General features: G+C 40.3%; 1 protein-coding gene across 1 annotated transcript in view; it reads right to left on the reverse strand.

The window, feature by feature from the left end:
* Positions 1-27,671, reverse strand: part of SLC36A4 (solute carrier family 36 member 4) — a 131,679-nt gene that overhangs the window by 68,737 nt on the left and 35,271 nt on the right. Inside the window, exons 9-10 of the mRNA XM_067289676.1 lie at positions 15,923-16,092; positions 947-1,116 (exon numbers count right to left, since the gene is read on the reverse strand). Of these exons, the coding sequence (XP_067145777.1) occupies positions 947-1,116; positions 15,923-16,092 (340 nt within the window). The remainder of the gene's footprint in view (positions 1-946; positions 1,117-15,922; positions 16,093-27,671) is intronic.

Raw genomic sequence — 27,671 nt, forward strand, 5'->3', positions numbered from 1 at the left:
TTGCCACAGGCTTTTCTTGTCAGAAGCATTTTTTGTTTGGAGGTTTTTAATCTTTTTAAGGTAAGCAGCCACCTTAAGTTAAAACTGTGAGTCAAGAACCCAGCTTTTTACTGGTAGCAATTTTTCATAATATTTTCAAGATGAGCTCATTTTAATCTTCCTGTGTTATTCAGCACTGTTGATGGGCGATGTAAAGAGAGACCTAAACTTCCTTATCACTTCATTATCTTCAGGAATATCGATTCCCAGATGAGACCCTGCTCACCATTCAATGAGCACAGAGAGGGGCCCTAACCCACTACTGATTACTACTACTGTCTGTAGCACTCAGCCCCCTGAGAAAAGGGGACAGAATGGGAGGGTGGGAAGAGAAGAGGAAGTAGGGGACAAGTGAGAAAAACGGAAGGAGAAACGGACACTGAGGGCAGAGATACAACACTATTTTGGGACATCATCACCTAAAATAAGTGGCACTCCATGAATCCTCTGACCAGGAAACAATGTTTGCCAGTGCTGTTGTATGGATACACAGCAGCACACTTTAGGCTTAATCCTCATAGACTGGCAAAACAGAAGGAATTTCTCTGTGCTCAGCACATACTGCAGGTCACATACAGAAGCACAGACACAAAATAGCAATGTGCGTGCATTACTTGAAAATAGTTTTCTTAGGATGAAAGATTTTAAGTTGGCAGCTTTAGATTATTATTGGCAAAAGATGCATTGTTGTCAAACTGTTGGTCAAGTCTACTAAAGAAATGTGTTAAAACAGAAATACAACACTAGAGTCACTTGTTCATGAAAATTAAAAAAATACTGAGTTGCTGAAGCAAATCTTACATTTGCCAATCTCCAGAAAAATATATAAAGGAACATTTCTTTATCAATGCAGGCCTCAAGAACACGTAATAGCAAACATTCTTACGGAAGTTCTGTATAAACTTACATGTTGAGCAGACTAAAAGTGCTCTCACCACAAGTTCACAAAGTAGCTTCCACTTCTGCTCCACTTTTGAGGTAATGGCTGGAATGAGGATCTCTGCAGGGACGTAGTACTGAATTGAATAGGTCACAAAGATCCCAAAGGAGTACAGAATTTTTACAGACTGATACAACCTGTCCAAAACATTTACACAAATACATGTAAGTTGGAAATTCTTAACAAAAAATTAGCTTGCTATTTTTTTTTCTTTTAAAGGATCTTCTATCATATGACACGAGTATTCATTAAAGGCTGAGTAAATCCCCCAATTTTTTATTAAATCAAGATTTTTTTTTTAACCTTATATATAAGTTCAGAGTATTTAACAAGCTTTAAGGCCTATCAAAATATAAGCTAATAACCCACTCTGTGCATTTTTTTCCTCACTGTACAAAAAAGACTATTCAACTTTTCAGACCAATAGTTTCACATTTTGTTTTTTAACATGTGCAATGATTAAAGTTTTTATACTTACTTAGAGAATTCTCTCTTTCTGTGCATTATGCAACAACTAAATCAACAATGAATTTTGTCAATAGGTCAGCCTTCTTGAAGCTATAAATCAGCTCAAATTCCACAAGCTACGTCTAGAGCTTCCAAGTCCCCACATCTAGGAGTGTGTCATGATCGTGTCCCAGCTCTGCAATTCCCAATCATACAGCACTCTCTCTAGCATCCCAGTCTCTACATAAACCTAAGTTCTGCATCTAGGTTTCCTTTGAGCCTGGACATGATTTAGAGAGTCCTGAATTAGTAAGCCAAGATGACAGAAAGCAGCTGCAGCTCATTTAGAGAGATAAGCCAAAAATCAGTCACCAACATTATACTAATAAAAGCCCTATTACAAGCAGAATTTTCATTCCTGTCTTCCCAATTTTTCCTTAATGGAGAAGGTACAATAAAGTGCAAAACAATACAACAGAAGTATTTGCTTGAATTTTTGGTTTCACAGACATGCAATCTTGTTTGTGTTTTAATCATTAATCATTATTAGCATTTTAAATTCTTGGTGTTGACATTCAATCACAAAAACAAGGATATTTACAGGAAAAGGATGCACTGGGTTATGCATTAGTTTAGATAATGAAACTATAGCTTTTCCACATAATCACAGCCATAAAACAAGAAACCTACATCAGGAAATTTGATTTTTTAAACATACAATAAACGAAAATTATCTGTAATAATCAAGTGAAAAAGCAGCATTAATTTTCTTAACACCAATTAAATCTAATAAGTATACCTACTACCACTGCAGAATTTCAGTATCTTTTAGGAAAAGGATGGCACCTACTTAAGTGTCACCTACACACTGAATCCTCAAGGTCAACCCTAATATACTGTAGACCTAATCAGCAACAATCAGCTGGTAGTTATTTGCCAAATTTCTCAACCAAACCCTCCCCCAGACCACCTTACAAGTCTAACGACAGACAGCCACACACTCTAGTTAACCTCTGTAAGACCTCTGAGTCAAGATGAAGGCTGCTCAGTTTGAGAAGCTGGTATTTCTGAAATTGTCATATTAAATATCTTAGAAACATCTGAAATTAAGTAGCCCCAAGCAATGGGAAACAATATGAAAGAATCTACACCAGACATGTCTCTGTTGTCTAGATACTTCTGTGCAAGACTTTCCATTGGACTCTAAAGTATCAGAAATAGATTTTGAAAGTACCTCATATCTTTAAGTGAAGGTTGAATTTCTTCAGGACATTTCTGTTTTAGACACTGACTTACTGGTGATGTGCAAACAAAGTCCATCTGAGATGTCTGAACAGTGTCCCAGTTATTTATTAAATTACACAGCAAAAGGAGTTGCAGTTACAGCACTGGTTAGTTAAATGATCCATAACCGACTGTTACCCTCACAAATAACAATGATGCATTAATGACTGCAACAGAACCAGAACTTGTATCAGAAGAAATCTGGACAAAATATGTCTTGAAACAGAGAATCTGCAAGAAGTTACATCACAACACTTTGGGGAGGGGGGGGGAAGAGAGAGGGGGGGAGAGAGAGGGGGGAAGAGAGAGAGAGGGGGGAAGAGAGAGGGGGGAAGAGAGAGGGAGGGGGGAAGAGGGGGGGGAAGAGAGAGGGGGGAAGAGAGAGAGAGGGGGGAAGAGAGAGAGAGGGGGGAAGAGAGAGAGAGGGGGGAAGAGAGAGGGGGGAAGAGAGAGGGAGGGGGGAAGAGAGGGGGGAAGAGAGAGGGGGGAAGAGAGAGGGGGGAAGAGAGAGGGGGGAGAGAGGGGGGAGAGAGGGGGGAGAGAGAGGGGGAGAGAGGGGGGAGAGAGAAGGGGGAGAGAGAGGGGGGAGGAGGGAGGGGGGAAGAGAGAGAAAGGGGGGAAGAGAGAGGGGGGAAGAGAGAGGGGTGAAGAGAGAGGGGGAGAGAGGGGGGAGAGAGAGGGGGAGAGAGAGGGGGAGAGAGAGGGGGGAGAGAGGGGGGAGAGAGAGGGGGAAGAGAGAGGGGGAAGAGAGAGGGGGAGAGAGGGGGAAGAGAGAGGGGGAAGAGAGAGGGGGAAGAGAGAGGGGGAAGAGAGAGGGGGAAGAGAGAGGGGGAAGAGAGAGGGGGGAGAGAGAGGGGGAGAGAGGGGGAGAGAGGGGGGAGAGAGAAGGGGGAGAGAGAGGGGGGAGGAGGGAGGTGGGAAGAGAGAGAGAGGGGGGAAGAGAGGGGGGGAAGAGAGAGGGGTGAAGAGAGAGGGGGAGAGAGGGGGGAGAGAGAGGGGGGAGAGAGAGGGGGAGAGAGAGGGGGAGAGAGAGGGGGAGAGAGAGGGGGAGAGAGAGGGGGAGAGAGAGGGGGAGAGAGAGGGGGAGAGAGGGGGGAGAGAGAGGGGAGAGAGAGGGGGGAGAGAGAGGGGGGAGAGAGAGGGGGGAGAGAGAGGGGGGAGAGAGAGGGGGGAGAGAGAGGGGGGAGAGAGAGGGGGGAGAGAGAGGGGGGAGAGAGAGGGGGAAGAGAGAGGGGGAAGAGAGAGGGGGAAGAGAGAGGGGGAGAGAGGGGGGAGAGAGAGGGGGGAGAGAGAGGGGGGAGAGAGAGGGGGGAGAGAGGGGGAAGAGAGAGGGGGGAAGAGAGAGGGGGGAAGAGAGAGGGGGAAGAGAGAGGGGGAAGAGAGAGGGGGAAGAGAGAGGGGGGAAGAGAGAGGGGGGAAGAGAGAGGGGGGAAGGGGGGAAGAGGGGGGAAGAGGGGGGAAGAGGGGGGAAGAGGGGGAAGGGGGGGAAGGGGGGGAAGGGGGGAGAGGGGGGAAAAGGGGGGGAAGGGGGGGAAGGGGGGAAGAGGGGGGAAGAGGGGGGAAAAGGGGGGGAAGGGGGGAAGGGGGGGAAGGGGGGGAAGAGGGGGGGAAAAAGAGAGAGAGGGAAAGAGAGAGAAAAGAAAAAAGAAAAAGGAAAAGGGAAAAAAAGGAAAAAGGAAGAAATAAAAAGAAAAAAGGAAAAAAGAAAAAAAGAAAAAAAAACTCCATAGCCCTGAATGATTGTTATACTACACTCTTAAGGACATATACACTCGGTAATCATTAACATAACTTAATTCATTGCAGTCAAGGTTCTATCTTTACCTACACAGAGAAATTTTTTTTTTCCCTCCTCTTCTGGCCCAAAACATTAACCTTAGCTTCTTTTGGTGTATCTCATTTAAGAGAGAGAATTGGTGGTAAAGTCTGGAACCTCTAATGCAGCTTTGTTTGTTTATATGAGTATAGATATTAAATATATCAATTTCTTGTACACAGGACTAGCAATCAGGGGGAAAATGGTTGCTGGAGAAATGAGTGACCGGGGGTCTGATTACTGGTGCCACTTTGCACTATGACAATCCACAATCGCACCCCAGTAGTTCCAATGTAATCTGAATTTGAGCACAAGGAGTCTCTTTAGTTTGGTACATTATAACTGAGCAGAGGAGATGTCAGGCATGTTTCTGCTCCTAGATAGAGTCTATGATGAACAAGAAGACTGAAGAATGAGAGAGAGAACTTTCAAGATTTAGCATGTAACAATTGTTTTGTTTAACTGGTAACAGCATTAGAGCTAACACGCTCTTTTTGGCATAGAGACCATAGACATGCAGTAGTCAGGCAAAGAACTGGAATTAAAAAGGCTAATATGGTCTACGGCACCAGGAATCTGGCAAATTTTCCCACATGAATTGCAGACATTGACTTATCTTTGCTGAGCAAACACCTTATCAAGAACCCAATCTAGAAATAAACCTTACCGCAGTGTTTACAAACAGTGTAAATATGAAAAGAAGCCATCTAAGCTCACAGGAATGATGCTTTAAATATGAAATTATCATCTAATATTTCTGTACAACATGCTTCATCAAACAAGGAGCCAGCAGGTTTTGGAAATCTATGTCTCCACATATGTACACATATAAGATCAAATATCTGATTAGAGTTAGGATTACAGAAACAAATGAGTATCATTTGATCCACCCTTGAAACATCTTGTTTTTTAAAGCTGAAAGCTGAAACTACGGATCCCCCCAACTGTAAAATTTCATAACATGTTAGAAAAGTATTTTCTTATTATGTTTACCATCTTTTTTTTCCAGGAATAAACCCTTACTGTGTTTTCATTTCTTGGACTTCATTTGTCCTCATTTATACAAGATCTTTAAAAGAATGTCTGCCTTAACTTAATACATGCAGCAAAACATGCCCCTCAGCCCGAAGAAGGTTTCTGGACACTGCCATCCAAGTAATAGATAGCAAACACAACCTGTGATATGTCTTATATAAATTCATATATACAGTTTAGTACCACAAGTGAAAAAATTCATGTTCAACTAATTTAATCCAGGAATCCAGCTTACGCAATTAACAAAATTCACTTAAACCGTAACTCTTGTTGCTAGTCTCTGTCAACTAAGCAATGAGTATATAAGCATTGTAGGAATATTATATAAAAGGCTGGATTGCGTTTCATAATCAATCAGTTCATGATCAAATTATATAGCTAAAGGACAGGATTTAATAAAAAAACAAATTTTAAAAAACAATTTTAGAACAATGAAGCAGAGAAACCATGGTGATCTTGGTGTTCTGATTCCACACTCAAACTCAACACTGAGATTGAAATAAAGAATTCATTATACTTATGTCCATGATGATCATCCTTAAGCGGGGCACATGTGTCTTTGCCAACAGGCTGGCCAGCCTGGTAAGGAGGGCTTTAAACTAGGAAAGATGGGGGAAGGGGAGAATTACAGAGACAGGGTAGTCGACAAAACACAGCTCAAGTTGGGATGCCTCCAGTGGGTGCAGGCAGCCGGGGAAGTGAGCGTGGGACGTGGTTATGGAGGATCCTCTTGTATCCCTCCTGGGAAAGCTGCATGCTCCATCACCTCTCTGAAGTGCCTGTACACCAATGCACGCAGCTTGGGGAACAAACAGGAAGAACTAGAGATCTGTGTGCAGTCGCAGGGCCATGATCTCATTGCAATTACAGAGACATGGTGGGATAGCTCACGTGACTGCAGTGCTGTCATGGATGGCTACATGCTTTTTAGGAAAGACAGGCCAGGAAGGCGAGGTGGTGGAGTTGCTCTTTATGTGAGAGAGCACCTGGAATGTATGGAGCTGTGCCTGGGGGTGGATGAAGAGCGAGTCGAGAGCTTATGGGTAAGGATTCAAGGGCAGGCTAGCATGGGTGACACTGTTGTGGGTGTTTACTACAGGCCACCTGATCAGGAAGAGGAAGTTCATGAGGCCTTCTACAGACAGCTGGAAGTAGCCTCACGATCCCAGGCCCTGGTTCTCATGGGGGACTTCAACCACCCCGATATCTGCTGGAAAGATAACACAGCTAGGCACAAACAGTCCCAGAGGTTCCTGCAGAGCACTGGTGATGAGCAAGGAGCTCCTGGCAAAACTCAACCAGAAGAAGGAAGTATACAGAAAGCGGAAAGGGGGACAGGCCACTTGGGAGGAATATAGGAACATTGTCAGAGTTTGCAGGGATGCGATGAGGAAGGCTAAGGCCCATTTGGAATTAAATGTGGCAAGGGATGTCAAGGACAACAAGAAGGGCTTCTTCAAATACCTCAGTAGCAAGAGGAAGACTAGGGAAAATGTGGGCCCTTTGCTGAATGGGGTGGGTGCCCTGGTGACGAAGGATACAGAGAAGGCAGAGTTACTGAATGCCTTCTTTGCTTCAGTCTTTACTGCTCAAGCCAGCCCTCAGGAACCCCAGATCCTGGAGGCAAGAGAGAAAGTCTGGAGAAAGGAAGACATTCCCTTGGGCAAGGAGGATCGGGTTAGAGATCATTTAAGCAAACCTGACACCCACAAATCCATGGACCACAATGGGATGCACCCACAAGTGCTGAGGGAGCTGGCAGATGTCATTGCTAGGCCACTCTCCATCATCTTGGAAAGGTCATGGAGAACAGGAGAGGTGCCTGAAGACTGGAAGAAAGCCCGTGTCACCCCAGTCTTCAAAAAGGGCCAGAGGGAGGACCCAGGGAACTACAGGCCAGTCAGCCTCACCTGCATCCCTGGAAAGGTGATGGAGCAGCTCATCCTGGAGGCCATCTCCAAGCACACGATGGACAAGAAGGTGATCAGGAGTAGTCAGCATGGCTTCACCAAGGAGAAATCATGCCTAACCAATCTGATAGCCTTCTATGATGGAATGACTGGCTGGGTAGATGAGGGGAGAGCAGTGGATGTTGTCTACCTCGACTTCAGCAAGGCTTTCGACACTGTCTCCCATAACATCCTCATAAGCAAGCTCAGGAAGTGTGGTTTGGATGAGTGGACAGTGAGGTGGATTGAGAACTGCCTGAATGGCAGAGCTCAGAGGGTCGTGATCAGTTGCACAGAGTCTAGTTGGAGGCCTGTAGCTAGCAGTGTCCCCCAGGGGTCAGTACTGAGTCCAGCCAGTCTTGTTCAACTTCTTCGTCAGTGACCTGAATGAAGTTTGCTGACGATACAAAACCAGGAGGAGTGTCTGATACACCAGTGGGCTGTGCTGCCATTCAGAAAGACCTGGACAGGCTGGAGAGCTTGGTGGAGAGGAACCTCATGAAGTTCAACAAAGGCAAGTGCAGAGTCCTGCACCTAGGTAAGAATAACCCCATGCACCAGGACAGGCTGGGGGTTGACCTGCTGGAAAGCAGCTCTGCTGAGAAGGCCCTGGGAGTGCTGGTGGACACCAAGTTGACCATGAGGCAGCAATGTGCCCTTGTGGCCAAGAAGGCCAATGATGTCCTGGGAAGAGTGTTGCCAGCAGGTCGAGGGAGGTGATCCTCCCCCTCTACTCAGCCCTGGGGAGGCCACATCTGGAGTACTGCGTCCAGTTCTGGGCTCCCCAGTACAAGAGGGATGTGGCACTACTGGAGCAAGTGCAGCGAAGGGCTACAAAGATGATTAGGGGACTGGAGCATCTCTCCTATGAGGAAAGGCTGAGAGAGCTGGGCCTGTTTAGCCTGGAGAAGAGAAGACTGAGGGGGGAATCTTATCAATGTGTACAAATATCTGAAGGGAGGGTGTCAAGAGGATGGAGCCAGACTCCTTTCAGTGGTGCCCAGCGACAGGACAAGAGGCAACGGGCACAAACTGAAACACAGACACTTCCATCTGAACATGAGGAAAAACTTCTTCGCTGTGAGGGTGACAGAGCACTGGAACAGGTTGCCCAGAGAGGTTGTGGAATCTCCTTCTCTGGAGATATTCAAAAGCTGTCTGGACACGATCCTGTGCAAGGTGCTCTAGGTGGCCCTGCTTGAGCAGGGGTGTTGGACTAGATGATCTCCAGAGGTCCCTTCCAACCTCAACCATTCTGTGATTCTGTATCATATGTCTCACACAAACTGTGTGTCATTACTAGAATATTTGTCTTAAGACTGCAATGCAAAAAAAATTACAGCCTCAAGTTGACTGTACAATGAGTGCTAAATCACTTATAACATGTAACACATTTACATTATCCTAAAGGCAATTTTATCTGCCAGAATTTTACATGGCTACTCTATATTCTTCCTTTCCTTCTCCAGTCTCTAACGTTTGATATCAGGCATACCCTTCTGACATTCAGTTGTCCAGTGAGGTCTACTACACTATTATTAGTAATCATTCGTATTGCAACATCACTTAGAAGCATCTGCTGCATTTTGCTGGGTCATAGGCTACATCCGTACTAGCAAATAAAATCAGGCCAGCACCGATTTTCGCCTCTGATCCTGAGGCCAACTGGCATGGCATGGTAAAATTTGTATTCATACAGCTCAACTCTTTCCCACCAAAACAGGATGCCTCAGATAAAGAAGGGATATCAGTGCATATGATTACTTGAAATATCTCTATGTATGCAATTAATTTATTTTGACAGGCAGAAGGAAGCTTTTACCTCCCTCTGAGATAACTGGTTTGCATATACATACACCAGGACAGACAAGTTCAAGTTCATTCGATGTACTTCAGAAAAGCAGCTTCCATCTTGCTACAGCTGAAGGACACCAGCACTTCTAAGAGTTAGGAAAGCGTAGTCAATAATCGTCCAGGAGAAGCATTAAAACTATCATCCCAATTACAGACCACAGGAAATCTTTAGGAAGATGAACGTGAACAGAACCCTGGTGAAAGCTTTGATTTGTAAGGATACACAAAATCCCCACATCAAGATTCTTGCCTGTAAAAGCAATACTTAGGATGAAGGTTACCATGAAGACTGGAAATCAGCTCAAGGCTATAACTGTCTTGATGAAATTGAAACAAAAATACACCTCCTGAAGCAGATCTAAAGTATAAAAAATAACCATGGTTTCTTTTAATTAAAGAAAATGTTCTGTTTCTTTTTCTTAAATCAAAATCTCCAGAGGTGCCTTACAACCTAGGCTTGTCTACGATTCTATTATAACCTGTCTCTAAACCTAATAACTTGTCTGGAACATTGCAAGCATTTTTGTATTTTATTAAAATACATTTGACAGAAACTGGCAAACAAAAACATATTCAGATACAATGAGCCTTAAACAAGGCAACTGCATACCCTTTAGATGTTCAAAACTCTAATACAAGATTCAGCATCTCCAGTAGGTAAGGAGCTGTTTCTTCACTGAGCTGCCTGAGCCATATTGGGAAATTGTTAATGTGAATACAGAACAGCAGTAGCCTCCTTGAGGAAAAACTTAAAGGTTTCTCAGTGAGTAGACAGAATATCTGAATAAACTGTATGTTTCCAAACCAGTTGGGCCCAAAGTATTGTATACTGACAACTGGCTAAAAACTTCTGCATGACATTCTATGTGCAAGATTAGAAATGACAGAACAAATGAAACTAAATGTGAGGGCAAAATTGCTTAGAAAACCAAACTCAGCATAGCACCAACAAGTTAGTATCAAAAGTGGGAAACTGCAACAGATGTGATTGCACCTGAATCTGTACTGTAGTTGTTATTATTCAATCCTTTTATTAATGAAATTCATGATAAAGAATACATACATCTATGGATAGAACCATACACAGTTGCCTGCAAGGATGTGAAAAGTCAGGCTTCAAATTAAGAATAATCTTCAAAAATTAGAGAAATTGCTGGAAAAAATAGCATATAATTCCATAATGAGATGTGTAAGACTTTCTATTGAATTTGAAAAGAGAGAGAGAAAAGAGAGAGAGAAAAGAGAGAGAGAAAAGAGAGAGAGAAAAGAGAGAGAGAGAAAAGAGAGAGAGAAAAGAGAGAGAGAAAAGAGAGAGAGAAAAGAGAGAGAGAAAAGAGAGAGAGAAAAGAGAGAGAGAAAAGAGAGAGAGAAAAGAGAGAGAGAAAAGAGAGAGAGAAAAGAGAGAGAGAAAAGAGAGAGAGAAAAGAGAGAGAGAGAAAGAGAGAGAGAAAAGAGAGAGAGAAAAGAGAGAGAAAAGAGAGAGAAAAGAGAGAGAAAAAGAAAAGAAAAGAAAAACCTGCCCAAAAGCAATGTCAAACAATGGAATCGATAGTTCTTCAGAAAAGGTTCTGGAAATCTAGCAGATAACAGTCAACAGTGCTATGCTATTTGCAGTCTTCACAACATCTCCTAACACTGAATAATGAAAAAATACCTAAGATGCACATGAAGTAATCAGCTCTGTGAAAGCCTTGGTTTGGTAGTATTGCACCTTTAAAAAAAAAAAAAAAAAAAGTAGACTATTTGGGAGCAAACAATAATGAGAATAATTAGAGGTTTAGAAACCATGACTACTGGGAATGGCTGTAGATTGGGATTGTTTAGGCTAGAAAAAGTAACACTGAGGGGATAAACAATAAAGACCTTTGAATACTTAAAGGACTGCTCTACAAGGCAGAAAAAAAAATTGTTCTCCACGTCCAAAGAAAAATAAAATCAGGCTTAAATTGCACCGAGGCTTAGTTTAGTGTTAGGAAAGGCCTTCTAACAGAAGGGAACAGTGAGGCCCTGTAACAGATCACCCAGGGAGGATACAGCTTCTCTATCATTCAACAGTTTGAAGGGCAGGTTAAGCCTACAGTCAGTAATGGCTCTGGCACAGTGGAATGGTTTTGGACAGAAGAATGTGGTTGATAAACTTTAATAGTCCTTTCACGCCTGTCTTCTGTGCTTCTCAAAAATTAATTCATCTCACCTACAAGATGGTTCAGCAAGTTTTTATTTTTTGAAGATACTGAAAAACTGCTAACAAAAAAATAGATTTTCTATTAGCTGAGCAAACACACAGAAGAAATTAAAAGTTTATTGATGGGGAAAGAAGGAGAAAAGTATACTTAAATTTTGCTAACAAGTCCCAAGTTATTTGTATCAAAGATCTGACTGACTGTACACAGCCCTCTGAAGTCCCAGGTATATACAAAGGGCGAGAATACCTGTTACAATACTATGTCCACATATGAAGTGGAGTAGCTAGGTTAGAAACTGTGGCTTTTGCAACACATTTATTTCCTTTTTTTGACTGCTGAGCAGCTTTAAGAGATGTAGAAAGAAAGAAAGAAAGAAGGAAAAAAAAAAGAGAGGAGTCATAGCTCTATCAGCTCTGCATTACTGTCCAGAATCCATAAGCTGACCTGGATATTAGCCAGTTAACAGAAAGAATACTTGACCAGCTCCTCCCAATCAGCCTTTAATCCTCAGACCTTAGATCCCCACAAAACTTTATAAAAGTAATTCAAAAAAAAAGTAAAAGATTAATAAATATATTTCAAAGCTTTAAATTCACAGTACTTCAAAGCTGGTGCCTCCATTATACTAAGTAATTTTCTAACTCTGCAAGGGATTCAAATTTTTCAAATTAGGAATCAATTTTTATATTATTGAATGGATTTTATTGGTAATTTGCTATTATGTCCCAATCAGATATAGATGGTTCCACAGGCTACCTTTTAAAAATATTTTAACATCATTTGTGAGTGCAAAAGAAGCTAACAATAGTCTTTGCCTCCCTTCATTCTACACTTTAGATTTCATTGTACCTCTTCTTAGGGGAAAAAATTGGAAACTAGGTACTTTACATACCTTTGAGAACATGAAAAACAATTACTAAGAAGGTCCATGTAGCCAAATGTAGCTGCATATTAAGAAAAAGAAAATTTAGTTAATGCAGTAAAAGGGATTCCTTTGATTCCATAAAGAAGTAGCTGTTAAAATCAGCAAAAAATCTGAACACTACTCTCTTTTCATAAAGTCAATTTTCAGCATATTCCAGTTAATACATTAAGCTGACCCACAGTTTGTCCTCCAAAATATGTTCTAAATTAGAATTGGAACAAATCACTTCTCCCAAGGCTCTGATCTAGTAAAGCCTTTTAGAATATGAGCAGTCCTCTATTTAAATTACAGAAAATGACTTAACTGGACTAAGGCCTGTGTATGCCTCCTGGTCACATGCATCTGGGAGAACATCCAATAAAACTCATAAAGCAGCAGAATTTTAGTTGTCTCTATCAGACAGGAATTGACCAACTGGCATTTAACCTAAGCCAAGTATCACTGCATAGCTATATTCCAGGCACTTTCCCATGACACACTTTCTTACAAAAACGTATCTGCTCCCTGCATTTTCTCTAGTTCAACCAAGCTACTTACTGACTTTTTATGTTAGGACGCAATAACCAACAGCCTAACATCCAGTCTTTAGGCTATGACACCTCAGAAATTATTAAATGAAGAGATGTGGTCTCAACCTGACTTGATTGAGATTTTACTGTAACAGGGAAACAAATATTCATGTTTCAGAAGACAGGAGCCTTTCTTCACTCCCACTCTCTTCAGGTGAGTTATGATAGTGTGTGCTATCTGGTTAAAAATAATAGCAAACATGGTTTTTTTAAGCTGAATTTTGAACTGAACTGATCCAGTTTTTTGAACTGAACTGACTCAGTAAGTCCTGAGGTTTGCCTTCATATGTAGCATCTGATCCAAAACAAAACAGATCAAAACAAAAACCCACACACCAAGCAAAGCCTGCATCATCTACAACCATAAAATCATTGCTCCAAACTAGAGTCTTCTCCAGTTGAAATAAAATGCTGTCATATGGACCCACGGAAATTTGTTTTGGTAGCACAGTTAATTGCACACATTCGCTCATCAGCACTGTATCAAGCAGACCCACTGTAAAGCCCAGCACTAATCCACAGGGGTACCACAGAGCGTCTCCTTCCAATTCTGTTTGCTGTGCTGGGGTACTATCCAGGGAAAGCAGAAAACAGATAACCGTTACCTCTATCTATACGTCCTGAACGGCTCTGAGACTACTAAGCTTATAATGTCAATTCCCCACCTTTTAGAGCACCAGTTTCCAGTTACTTCCCTTGCAGCCATGCCCAGCTCCTCCTCAGCCTGGAGGGCACTAAACCTGTTCCTCAATTACAAGTCCTCAGGAGGAGTAGGAGCCTTTCTCCTCCTACGAGAAGTGACCAGCTTCCAGCCGCCTTCTACAGTGTTATGATGTACCATTTCACACAGCACAGAGCCCTCCGGCAACTCCACTGCTGTGGGGGCTTGAGACTCCTGGAGCTGCACAGTCTCCGAGAATACCCTGTCTGTCTCCTTCTCATCCTCTCGGATGCTACACAGCCTACTGACTTCTTTTTTTGCATTAGGTCTGAAAAGCTGGCAGGATAAATACCGTCTTATCTTCACATCTGAACTGTAGCCAAGAGCTATTTGAAAACTGATATTTGAACAGACCACTTAGGCAGCAGCTAATCAAGTTCATTCTGTTGCCTGCATAAGCTCAACAAAAAGCACCAGGGAAAGAGACTGAGCACCCTGACCTTATTCTGCACTTCTCTTCCTCCTCCTTCTCCTCCTCTAAGCACACTTATCTTAAGGCACAAATAAATTTAGGCTTTAACAAAGAAACTTAGACATACCATTTAAAACAAACTTTTTACTAACTCCATTAACAACAAGTAAAACCATGTAATATTACAACCAGAAGTATTTTCCCTTTCTTCAGATGCATCATATAAAAAGAAACGGATGCAGTTACGTGCGTGTTGCACATGCACATATACGAAAAAATCAGAAATCCTCCAGCACGTAACTGCATCCGTTTCTTTTTATATGATGCATCTGAAGAAAGGGAAACAACAAGTAAAACCATGTACATGCAACAATTTAATATATATTATAACCAAAATGCCCCCAAAAATGGAACCACGGGGGGGGGGAGGGGAGAATAACAAAAAAAACCCCACAAGACTTACGCAAAATGCCACTCAGGCCCAACCTCAGTTCATAAAATAGCAGTACAAAAACAAACAAACAAACAAAAAAGAACAAGTAAATTGAAATTATAGCAATGAAAAAAAAAGTCACCCTTCTAGCTGCATTTTATTATCATTTTATGTATTTCTATAGAAACTGCCCAAGCAATTAAACAAAACTTTTGAAGAATATTAAAAATGCACAGTTCACACCGACTTCAAAATTCTTCTGAATGAAGGAAAATGGAAATTTTAAAACATGTGAAAAGGGAACTGTTGAAAGTTAAGAACATTCTTTAAATGTGCTCTACTCTTTTTCAAGAAGTAAAGAAGCAAGGAGGCAGAATTCCTTCCAGCAAAGCAGTTTTTCTTTCACATAATTTAGCATTTTGCTACTTCAAAATGCTACCATAACATGCACTGAAAAACAAGCAGATGCAAGCATACAACATTTAAGACATTATTTGATCAGAATCGAAACATTAAAATATTTTTCAGCGTTTACTCTTGTGCACTGTTGACATAACCTAAATTTAGACTCAGACACAAAGGATTCTAAAAAATAAAAATAAAAAAAAAATAAATAAATTTAGACTAACCATTAAATTTAAATAGGTAAGTTTTTCATATATGGTACAGAGCTAATGACGGTAACCAGCTAAAATAGCCTTTAGCCCCTTCTTCAGCACTCCACATGTGGAGCTCTCACAGTATTTAAAAAAAAAAAAAAAAAAAAAAGGTAAATAAAAATTATAATAGCTGTGAGAAACTGGTAACTCTGAGTCTCACTTTCCTGACAGGAAATCATTATCATATATTATCCATGAGCTGGCACCAGATCTACAAGCCTATTCATCTTTGATGTCTTCTGTTCCAGCTGTTTACCTGCTGAACACAGCCACTCCACTGAAAAAATGCCACTATATTCCCAGGGTATCCAAGTAAAACTAGCCACTTTCAGAAGTGGAATACATCTGGCTGCAAACTGCAGATTTCCTTCTTCAATACGTTGGGAGCTGGCTCCTGTTTGCGCTGGAGTACTGTACCATCAAGACTACTGAGCTCTTTCCACATGCAATTCCTGTTTCTATACAAGCTATTGCTGGCTAGGATCGTGACAGAATTGTAGAAGGCAAAGAGAAAATACATAAAATATTTTAAAGAAAAGTTTGAGCATCTATCAATTATAAGCATGACAGCACTGATACATGAAACAGCCTTTCACGCCACATGCAAACTTCCCCCTTTTAGAGCAAGGGTTTTCAATCCTATATCCACTTACCATATATCCTGTGGCAGGTTTAAAGTTATGCTGCCTTTGATTTCATCCCCAAAGCGCAGATAGCCTAGAGTGGCTAGCGAGATATACAAGGCCATAACTATTCCCATGCCAATGTTCAGTGCCTGTGGGAAACGCGTGCTGTCTTTCATTCTGTTCTCCAGTGGGAGTACCTAGAAATAGAGGGAAAATAATTACATTTTATGTCCTCACGGTAAGACTCCCCCCAACCTCTGCCTTTTCAAAGTCAATTTCTGAAATTTAGGTGGTATTATTAATAAATAAGATTACAATATTTTACAGCCCAGAAGATCATCATGTTTTATACACCCAATAGAAATATTCACTCATTAACTGAAGAGCACCTATCTTGGTTGGAAAACAACGTCAGTTTGAAAAGATAGAGCAATATTTATAGGGTAGGAAAAGTGACAAGAGAAATGTACAGTGCCCAGAAGAGAGTGCACAGGCAATACGAGCAACATGATTGAAAGTTTTCTGTAACAGATTATGTTCAGAATCCAAGGGTAATTCTCCTGTTTTTATTCAGCATGTTTAACTGCCAGGTAAGTGAAAAGCCAGGTCCCTTCTCATCACAGACACATCTATCACGCACGTGGTTTACACCAAAGTCTGTGCTCAGCAGTCACCTCCGCGCTCCCTGGAGGGGAAGCCTGAGTACCCAAACGACGGGAACACGGACTCAAGCTCGTTTCATTTTGCTGACAGAGTCAGGGCCAAGCACACTAAGCACTGCTTTTCCTAACCGTAGTGCAGATGCTTGCAGCCTCAACTGCAGCCAAGCGAGCTTGCTGTGCTTGCCGTCGCTTCGAAGTGCGGATACGGGCATCGCCACCATTACTGCCTGCAGTTTGCTGGAGAGATCGTCTTTTACACGCGTTATATACGGTACAGCAAAACACACTCTGTAAGGTTCAACTTAAGCTTTCACCCACCAATGCAAAACTTCAAGGCAAGGCAAGAAATCCCAGCAGTAAGCTCACAAAATGCTGCTGGCCTTCTCCCCTTGAGTTTCAGCAGTGTACCGGATCCTTTTACATCTTAACAAAGGCACAAACTGAAGGTGTGCAGGCCTTCCTAGACAAGTTTATTTTTCCCATCTCTTTCAGAGTAACTGTGCACCTATCTCAAATACTCAAGATGGGATACAGTTCGAGATTAAGATACCTCATTTTTTTTTATGTCTACATATAAGCAAAATGTCTAAGCTTCTCTAACAGTTAATGAAGATCTAGTCAATATAATCAGTGGAATAAAGAGTGTCATTCAGCTTACCTTTAAGTAGACACATAGCCTATAGGATATGTTTGATTAACAGCATGGCACTGCAATTAAACTAGCCTTCCATATCTGGTTTCCATTTATGTCAAATCTAATGAAAGCAAAACAATTTCAGTGCAACAGGGCTGCCCTATAAAAGCTACCGTCCTTCATACAAAATTGCTTTTTAAATGATCAAATATCTACTGTTTTCAATTTAAAAAATGTAAGTTACAAACAAAGGAGGTTTCATCGACTAATTAACAGAAAAATCATTATATTTGAATAGCTGTCATACTCCTCCTTTTAGGGGAATCATTCCTTCCCTCATATTTACCCACTGGTATTCACTTCCTGACCTATCAGCAAGTATCACCACTGTCCATTCATCCCATTTCTCAAACACTGGAATTCCTGAAGAAGTCATTTTACTTGGGAACAAACAGATCTCTAAAAAGGGGCACATTTGGAGGCATTTCCAAAGTTTCTGTGCATCCTTAATTAATTAAAACATATAACTTAACTGAGGATCCTCTTTATAATTCAAAGCTTCCACAGCTGAAGTTTTTCCTCCAATAATCAACCTGAACTTGTACTTATAACATAATCTAGTGGTGGAGAAAGCAAAATTTAAATCAGGACATATTACAAAATTTAAATCAATCTATAAATTTTAGTGTTCAGTAGCAGGAAAAATACAAAAGGAGATATGTGGCTAGAGGTATTACTTTACTGCCATAGTGACAAAAAATGTTAATTCATCCAAATGGAATAAGCTCCTGTGGCAAAACAATTGTCTCTATATTTCACATTGAGAATTGCCAGGTAGAATGGATAGCATTTTGGATTCTTTTGTCCTCAGCTGGAATTGGATTGCTTTAACATACCTCCTTGCAAAGAACTTGAAAGAATGTTGATTACAAGCACTTTTTCCCCTCATCTGAGTTTTCCCCTACTTGATTTCCTATAAAACACTCTCAAAGAAGGAATCAACAGATAATATTTGGGACTAGACCAGTAATAAAAACATTCATTCAATGCATAACTGTTAATTCTCTAGTGATTATAAATGGAGCATATTTCCTGCATATGTTCTGCCATGTTCAACAGATTCAGGGAATCCTAATAAGCATAAATTGTTACAATAAGATCTTATTCCAAGCCAGCTCTTTCATCTCTGCAGAGCTTTAATGGCAATTCATTGCCCAGCTTACAGATATCAGGAGTTTCTTAATAAGTTCTCAGGCACAGCGATTTGGATTTCCAGAATCTCCAACATAGAATCCTTTTGTACATTCCTGGCAGAAGGAGGGTTGTGAACTTATCATCGTATTCCAGTAACGAAAAGTCTGGTGTTTTTCCACCATGATTCCTGGCAGGAAAGGGATTCTGGAGACTGCCTGCCTCTCTGAAGGACAGCAAAAGCAATCTGTAGTAGACTAAGGGAGAAAAGAGCAATTTCCTATGGTTTCACAGTCAACAGAGGGAGCTCAGAGACCTTTTACTGACCCCACTGGCCCATTCCTCATGATGCTTTTTTCAGAGGAGAGATCCATGCTGATCTTTGGCAGCTAGTCTGCTATTCACAAAAAAGCAGAAGAGAAAGAAAGTTCTTACTTATTGGCTATACCTTTAACTGAAATCTCAAAATGTTATATATCTATAACAAACACAGGCTATGGCGATTCTGAAAGAAAAACATTAAAAGAAAAAGGGACATTTATATGACTGCATAGGACAAGGCAATAGATGTAACCAGTTATTATTATCAGTAGGGCCATTTTGCAAACATATAATGTTTTACATCAAATTGCAGTATGGCTTCCACTTCCTGTCCAGAGAAAAGCATGGGAAGAAGGAGCAAAAAGCAGCCAGCATAAGGGAGGTAAGTGAACAGCAGCTGGGAATCAAAAGCCACTGCAGGAGTTGGCCTGCCAAGCAGGAAACGCTGTGAGACACAGAACAAACTGACATCCAGCCTCCTAGCAAATCAATCCATAGGGAGCACCAGCAACCAGGACCAAGGCAGTTAACATACACAACCATTGCTTCCAGAGAGGGTGCACCAAGAGCCCAGAGGAGTTGCTCGAGACCACACGCGACTGTGCTGGAACTGGCATGACAGTGGCGGCAAGTCGCTACAGGACAAGGTCCCCTACGCCACCCCTGGAGGAGCCACCCCAGCACATCAGACACTTGGACCAAGATGAACTCCTGAGGGAAGATGCATTCACCTGGATCTCAGGCTGCAAGGACTACCAAGTGCTCCTTCCTGAGGCCAGGGCTGAGGGTGATGGTGGCCTCACCTGCAGAAGGGGTGCTGTTGATGAACTGCTGAACCACCTGATGAAGGAGCTGATATGCTGCTACCCTGGGCCTGGACCCAGGCCATCACAGAAGGATTACTAAGGCTTATCCAACTATCAGACTGCTATTGTGGGCTGCTCATCCCCATGGGCACTAGCGATACTGCCAAGAGAGATACTAAGTGCATAAAGGGTGACTACAGAGGTCTGGAGGAGACAATGAAGGAGTTAGGGGCTCTTAGTTAGGAGTTAGTTAGTGCTTTCCACATACTACTAGCCAAGAAGAAAGGCTCAGACAGAAGTAGATGCATCTTGGAGATGAAATCCTGGCTGTGAAGCTTGTGCTATCAGGTGGGTTCAGGTGGGTTCAAACATAGGACCATCTTTAAGTAAGAACAGGTGGGGGAGACATGATCCACCTGAAAAAGTGACAGAAAGGAATCTCTTCCAATGGGCTTGCTAACCTAGTAAAGAGGACCTTTAATTAGTTTCTCTGAGGAATGAAGATCAAAGCCTGCAGATAAAAGTAGGAATGGCAGATAGGAAGTGAGCACACATAGGAAAGGACAGAAGCAGTGGCGTCTCTCATACTCTCTAAAGTGGGTGACCAGGGGACCATCTGAAATGCCTTCACACAAAGTCACCTAGGCTGGGAAACAAACAGGAGGAACTGCAAGTCTGTGAAAAGTCACAGAGCTCTGACATTGCTGGAGTTAGAGGCATGGTCTCACAGCTCTCATATCTAGAGTAGCATGATGAACAGATACAGAATCTACAGAAAAGACAGGATGGAAGAGTGCGTGGTGGGATGTGTGCTGCACAAAGGAACCACTTTAATGTACAGAGTTTGCTATGCAATGGCAACAGGCCTGTCAAGCACTTAAGAGGCCAAAAATGGGGACATTATGGTGAGCATCTACTACAGCCCAATCAAGAAGAGGAGGTGGATGAAATCTCCTTTACCAACTGAGAAACCCTCCTGATCACAGGCTCTAGTTCTCATGGAGGACTTTGACCACCCTGACAGCTGCAACACAGCATGGCAAAAGCAGTTCAGTAGTTTTATGGAGTGCAAAGACAATTTTTTGATGGAGGCACTGAAAAAAACAATTAGCGGAGGCATTCTTCTGGTTCTGCTACTAACAAAATAAGAAAAACTGATCAGGGATGTGAAGGTCAAAGGCAGTGTTGGCTACAATGAACGTGGGATGGTGACACTTAAAATTCTGAAGGAAGTGAGGAAGACGACTAACAAATTAAAGATCCTAGACTTCCAAAGTACAGACTTCAGCTTTTTCAGGGAACTAGCAGTCAAGATGCCTGAGTTGACTTGAAGGGCAATGATCCCCCCCGAGAGCTGGTTGATCTTCAAAAACTTATGTCAAAGCATAAAAACTATACAGCCTGTTATGCAGGAAGCTAAGCAGGCATAGCAGGAGGCCAGCTTTTCTGAACAGGAAAATAACGGAGCTCAAATGCCAAAAGAATCTGTGAGGAAGGTGGAATTGGGGACAGGCTATGTAGGAGAAAGCATTGTGATTGGATGGAAACAGAAAAGCTAAAGCCTGGCTGGAATTGAAACTGGTTAGGGATGTGAAGGGACACAAAAAAGGAGTTCTCCAGTGACTGGAAAAGGCAAATGTTACACCCACCTCCACAAAGGCAAGGAAGAGTATCCAGAGAATTATCAGCCAATCAGCCTAATCTCAGAAACCAGCAAGACTACAGAGCAAGTCCTCCTGGAAGCTGTTTCCAGGCACATGAAGGACAAGGAGATGTTTGGGAGTGGCCAGCACAGATTCACAAAGGACATACTTAGCCAACCTCATGGCCTTTTATGAAAACAATAACCAATACACTCATCTGCTTTTAGTGAGCATTATTTCTGCAGCCATGAGGAAGGATATTAAAAAAAAAAAAACAACATTCATTTCTCTGCTCATTCTTGAGTCAGTATCAGGGCCAGAACCACCTCCAAACTGAACAGGAGAAGCTGCGTTAGCATGTAGCCTTGCCTGCCTCACACAGTCCAGTGAGCATGTCCCTTTCCAGCCTCACCAGCGAGCCTTCCTAGGCTCAGACATTCTCTGAGGAGCAGCAGCAGGAGTTTCTAGTCAGTTGTTGCCACTGCAGGAGTTTATCAACCTTTAGTTTCTTAAATTACAAAATATCAAAGCATGATCCATCTTCCTTTAATCCACTAAATGAGAATCTCATAAACTGCTCATAATTCACTGGCAAAGAATCATAATCTAATCTTTGAAGTAGCTTGGGTAGTCTACCATTATCAGTTATGCAAAGTAATTTCCCTTTAATTTGAAACTGCATGCAATAGTCAGAATCACCCCTAAGTAACAATGCTGTCTCTTAGTTACTTGCCTAGAACATCCTGGTACAATCAGACTTTTTAGAATTAAGCTGCAGGGAACTGTCTAATCCTAATTAGAAATCTCTACTGTATACTTTACATGATCGGACCAAAAGTAACACAAACGAGAACTCAGATTGCAGATAATCAAATAAGCTATGATTTAATTGCTATAGCCACTAAAAACTAATCTTGTAATGGCTAACTCAATAGCATGCATATTTAATGTTTAAATCCATATGCTCATCTTCCCCTTTTTCAGGAAATGCCACTAAAATTGCCAGAAAGAATGCAGCAATCTTCTCTCCCTTATAATTTTTAAATAAGTATTTCAGTTAAAAAAAAAAAAAAGCAAACAGACAGCTGTTTTGATTATTTTAAGGTTCAGACAACTCAAGAATTTTGGAGAATTAATATATTTATCAACATCTTATTTTCTCAAATACATCTGTAAACATGTCTGCACCAAATACTACACCAAAATAAGACCCTGTTCATTCAAAGCCGAGGAAGCGTATGGTACTGAAGGTATTCAAGGTATGCAAATATAAATTCTATTTCTTAACCCACAAAGATAGAAGATTAAATTCTGAGTAAACCAGTGTAATCCAGGCCTGGCCCATTCCTTATAATCTGTATAAGATACCAGTGAATTCTTCTGTTCACTGAAAGGTGAGCCTACAGCTCTACAGCTTACTGGGGAAACATCTCTGAAAAAAAGATTTCTCGTACATTTTCTCCAAGCAAAATAACAATCAAAACATATCTCATTATTACATTGTTACCTTTTGCTTGCCTGTTCTTGTCCATTTTTTTTATTTTGCTCTGCAGAAATTCTTATGCAATATTCTGAGCATATATTTGTTATATATCTTTCAAAGCCTCCAGTAAATGTTTACTATCTATGGAGAACGCAGAACTTGACTATTTTGCATCAAGAGCAACAAACAACCTAATTTGCCTTAATGGCTCCATCATGACTGCAAATAAAAGTATGTCTATCATTGCCCAGAGGAAAGATGGAAGCCAAATGGTGGTTGTTCATCAATTTTTATAGTAAAAGGTTTATATAAACCAAATAAATCCCAGAGCAAAATTCTCATTACAGAACACTACCTCCTGAAATCTGCTGGGCAATTCCATTCATCCCCAAAACAATCTTCTCAGATTCATGCAAATAAGCTTCCTACCTTTTCAACCAGGAAAAAAAAAATTATTCATATCCACAATACACAATTTATTGCCCAATTCTGATGGCCTTGATTTAACAACACTTAAAGGCATTACATTCATCCCATTTAGCTTGCCATCTGAACCTGGTGTTTTCTTTAGAGTTTATTTTCTTTTCTCTTTTTATGTTTAAAAGCTTGTTTATCACTCCTTTTATGATATCAACTTTTAGGTTGCTCTGCAATTTAACAAAAGCTATACAATTTTGGATACTATCATGTTTTATCTGAATTGATTCACGAATTAAATCCTGAAATCCTTGCCTACAATGCAAACTGAAAACTAAAAAGCAGTATTTTAGTTCTACGTCACTAATATTTTAAAATATGTCATGTAAAAATCACTGCAGCATTATACGCTTTGCTGTCCTTTACATTAAAATGCTATTTTATCCAGCAAAAGATATATGCCAATAGAAAATATTTTTTTCTGATTAATCAAAGAGTGGCAACCACACTCTGAGTTTTCCATTTTGTTTTCACTGTCTTCCATTTATAAATCTAACTCTATAGATTACAAAATGCTTTATTCTAACATATAACTTAGGCTATTCATAAAATTTCTACAGGATAAGCAATACAAGAAAATATGAGTTAGAAACACAAGGAATGTTGCTGGCAAGTATAATATATTTGCAATTACACATAAAGGTATAGTACGTGACCAGGTATTTCTAGACTCCTCCTAGTTCATGAGTTAAAAAATTAAGCTTCCCATCGGTGTAATAAAATTTAAACCTTTATGTCAGCCAGAGATCAAAAAAGCATCAAAATTTAAATCATCTTAAAATAAGCTTTATTATTATTAAAGAGGCTGAAGTTCATTTCTTGATAATGAACGTGAAGTTCTCACTTGTCCGTATCTGCTTCTTTGTAGACAACAGCCAAACAATCTACGAACTTTAGTCTATTTCCATGGAAATGCATGGGAAAAAAAAAAATGAAGCAGTCTCCCAAAAGATCTTTTGACTTTCATCTAAAATACTTTTCTACCCAAATGTTGCTTTAGCTTCTAAAGTGACATACAACAACAGGAACATGTATATTGCAGGGTACATCTTGGGGCTGAGCAAACTCCATGACTGTACACGTAAATAATTAAAAAGTTTTCCATCAAGGATTTATGAATATCATAGGAAATAAACAGGATTAAGGTTCTGACCATTTTACAACTCTAAATACAGGAATTTCTCTTTCCAAAAGCATTCTCCCTTTTTCTCAACCACACTGCCTAAAATACAGTATAAAAGATACAGGCATCCAAAGATAAGGAGAACTAAATCTCAGCTTTATGCAGAAATTCCAACTTTGGGTTTTTAAGTCAAAACATAGCCAACACTTTCAGAAACAGAATTTCTGAACATAGCGAAAAAGTTAACTTCAAATATTTCAGAGGAGGAAGGTGTACCTTGGACAATACCATCTTTGGCAGCAACAAAAGATGAAGCATGGGCGGAATAAATTGACTTGTGAAATATACTGAAAATAACACAGTATGAGCTTACCAACAGAGAAAGAATGCTGGGATAAGGAAAACAACCAAGCACTCTTCTAGACTAAGATGGCTAAAAATCGACAGGACCCCAACACAGAATTCCTAGCAATACAAAGGGATTTTTTTGATTCAGAACTTACCCTTTGATCTATGACCATTGTCAAAAGAAATCACTATCTCATTCTGAAATATCAGTCCATCCAAAACAGGAGAAAGAAGGGAAGAGACTGATCATTCCATGTGCTTTTCTCAAAAAAATAGAAAGCTCTGTTCACTTCCATTTGAAATAAGAGAGAGCATAGCATTTGAACATCTAAACTACTCATTTACTTTTTTGCAAAGCACCCAAACAGCTTAAGTGCAAGATAAGTTTAAGAATACACAACATACCACTTCCTAGTATAATCTTGTTCCTTCAAATGCCTTCTCCATTACAACACTTTTCCTTTCCAAGTGTTCTATTTCCTTCAGGATTTTCTTCTTCTGCTCTTGACAAATCACCCCTTCAAGCATATGATTTTTTAGCCACTGTTTATTAGAAGGTCACTGCTGAAATGTTCAACAGGGGATGATTAGGACTCTTTCAAATCCAGAAGAACATATATTCTTAAAATCTTTGTGAGAGTTCTTTTCTTCAGTGAGCATGCAAGAAGTCTATGGAGTTTAGAAGTCCTTCAACAAAATTATAGCTCTTTTAATATCTCTTATTTTGACTCATATAATAAAAATCACAATTTTTAAACTGTAGTCTCTTCCCTGTTTGTTTCAATAAACTTTAATGATTCCAGAAAATGCAATAGCTTTAATTCACAAAATAAGTATGTTGACAAAATATTTAAGAGGTAAATGAGAATTTCACTTTTTATTTTTAGATACATATGTACACACATATACATACACACACAGCTACCTTCATCAATGAAAACTGTTCACATTTGGCAGGGGGGGGAATCTATTACAGATTGTGAAGTTAAGATGCCAATTACATGACAGCTACGAAAACCCAAAACTAAGGATGCAAATATTTATTCTAAATAGTTGCTCACTCCAGGAAAAGTTAGTAATGTTTGTATAGCTTCAGAGCTTTATTCAAAAGAGTAGTCACATAATAAAGTCTCATATTCAAATATTAGACAATTCAACACACTGCAGGTAAGTACTCATGTAGAATATAGTCATCAAAACGAAAAGGAGGAAGAAAACTTGCATAAGACAACTATAAGTAATTGCAAAATAGCAGTGGGTTAGAAGAATTACTGGAGGATGGGCAGGGAGAATGAAAAATTTGACACCAAAAAGCAGAATAAATTACAGAAAGTGTTTCTACCTGAAATTGTTTCCTACGCCGCCTAATTATATGTATAATTAGTATAATAAGTATAAGTCTCTCTGGCTTTACTGCATGCATACTAATAGCACAGAAGTTTTCCATCTAAGAGTCACATCCAGACAGAAGAATTGGGTTTTGTTTCTCACCGAAGTCACATGTACCAGAATCCCGAAAACTGCTGGCCACAACACATGGCCAGCTGGCACTCTGCCAACCTTCTCTTTCTGCTTCTCCAAAGTCACAGAATAGCAGAAGGATTCTAAGAAACATATAAAGCAAGCAAACAGTAAACTTAGGAGCCCTTTATCTTTCTATCTGTGCACATGTATATGTATCTTGGGTTTTCTAAGGAAAAAAAATGAATATTACAAGCATCAGGTATTGGATGCTGACTAAAAAAAAGGTTACACTGCAGTAAGTACAGAAAGTATTACGGAAGAACATACACAAGAAAATGGTTGGAGCTAAGCAAACAGTTCTTCAGGATAAAAGAAAGTCCCCTCATACTCACCAAGTGCAAGATATAAGGAAGAAATATTTAACTTGATAAAGAGCTGATATCAGTGTAGTCCACAAGTCTACCATTCAGCTGCATCTGAATGTCGCAGTTGAATTTTGTACAACCTCTAACAAAAATGCTTCATCAGCTACATCTAACAGCATTCTCTGCTTCTACACATTTGCTCATAATCTTTTGTCTCCTTTCCTACTTTTTTTAAGCAGCTTCAGAAACGAGACAGGCAAACCAAGTGGTTTTACATAGTAGTCATAACATGCCTCTTGATGACATGACATTTAAAGTCCACAAATACCAGGCAAGTCTAGGAGTGGGTCATCTCCACACTCACCAAGTCCAATAACCTACATTTCAGTGCCCAAATGCAAAAACATACTCTGAGAAGTCCCACCATTTATACATCGATCGTAAAGCCTTTGCATCTTCTCAAATGTCTTCATGAAAAGAACAACAATGAAACGGATGCACCATGATCTAGGGATGCCCCAAATACATTTAGATGATGTCATGTTTCTTGTTAAATATCTATTCTTGACAAATCCAGTCTGGTCTTAAAGACAACAGAACAGAGTGTCATCGGGTTTCACTTATTTTTTCTAAAGGATAATACTAAGCTGGCAAAATAATTTTTGACAACGAGAGGCTTTTATCTCAAAGCCCTAACAAGTTCATTTGCATCATTTTCAAAATCCATACAATGACATTTTAAAATGATAATCCACTTAGTTTTTTCCTTTTAAATTCTGGAATTGGATAACTGCTGCCCTACATTCCAGAGCCTGTTTTTTTTGTATACAAATACCATCCTACCTTCTACTGCAAAACTGTGATATCCAAGTTCAAAAGAGGTCTTAAAAGGCATCTTAAAGAAGTAGCCTAAAAAAAATCAGAAAACTTATTTTCCAAACCTTAAATTAATGTTGGAAAGTAACATTTTCTCTTTGCTAGGCTAATCAGCCTGTAACATCTAACGGGGGAAAAAAAAAAAAAAAGGACTGTACTGCACAGTTTTACTTAACATATTTATATATAATAGAGAAGAAAAATGATCTTGTCTAAACTTTATGAAACTATTTTAACCTCCTTCTCTGTCCATTTTAAATTATCACTTCCACATTTGCATTTGTTTTTTATATCTCAAATGACAAAGCCAATAGGAATTTCTCCAGAAAATATTCACTAAGTGTAACTGCTATTGTATAGGCACTACATTATTGAAAGCTATT

Source organism: Apteryx mantelli, chromosome 1 (genome assembly GCF_036417845.1).
Source record: "Apteryx mantelli isolate bAptMan1 chromosome 1, bAptMan1.hap1, whole genome shotgun sequence".
NCBI lineage: Eukaryota > Metazoa > Chordata > Aves > Apterygiformes > Apterygidae > Apteryx > Apteryx mantelli.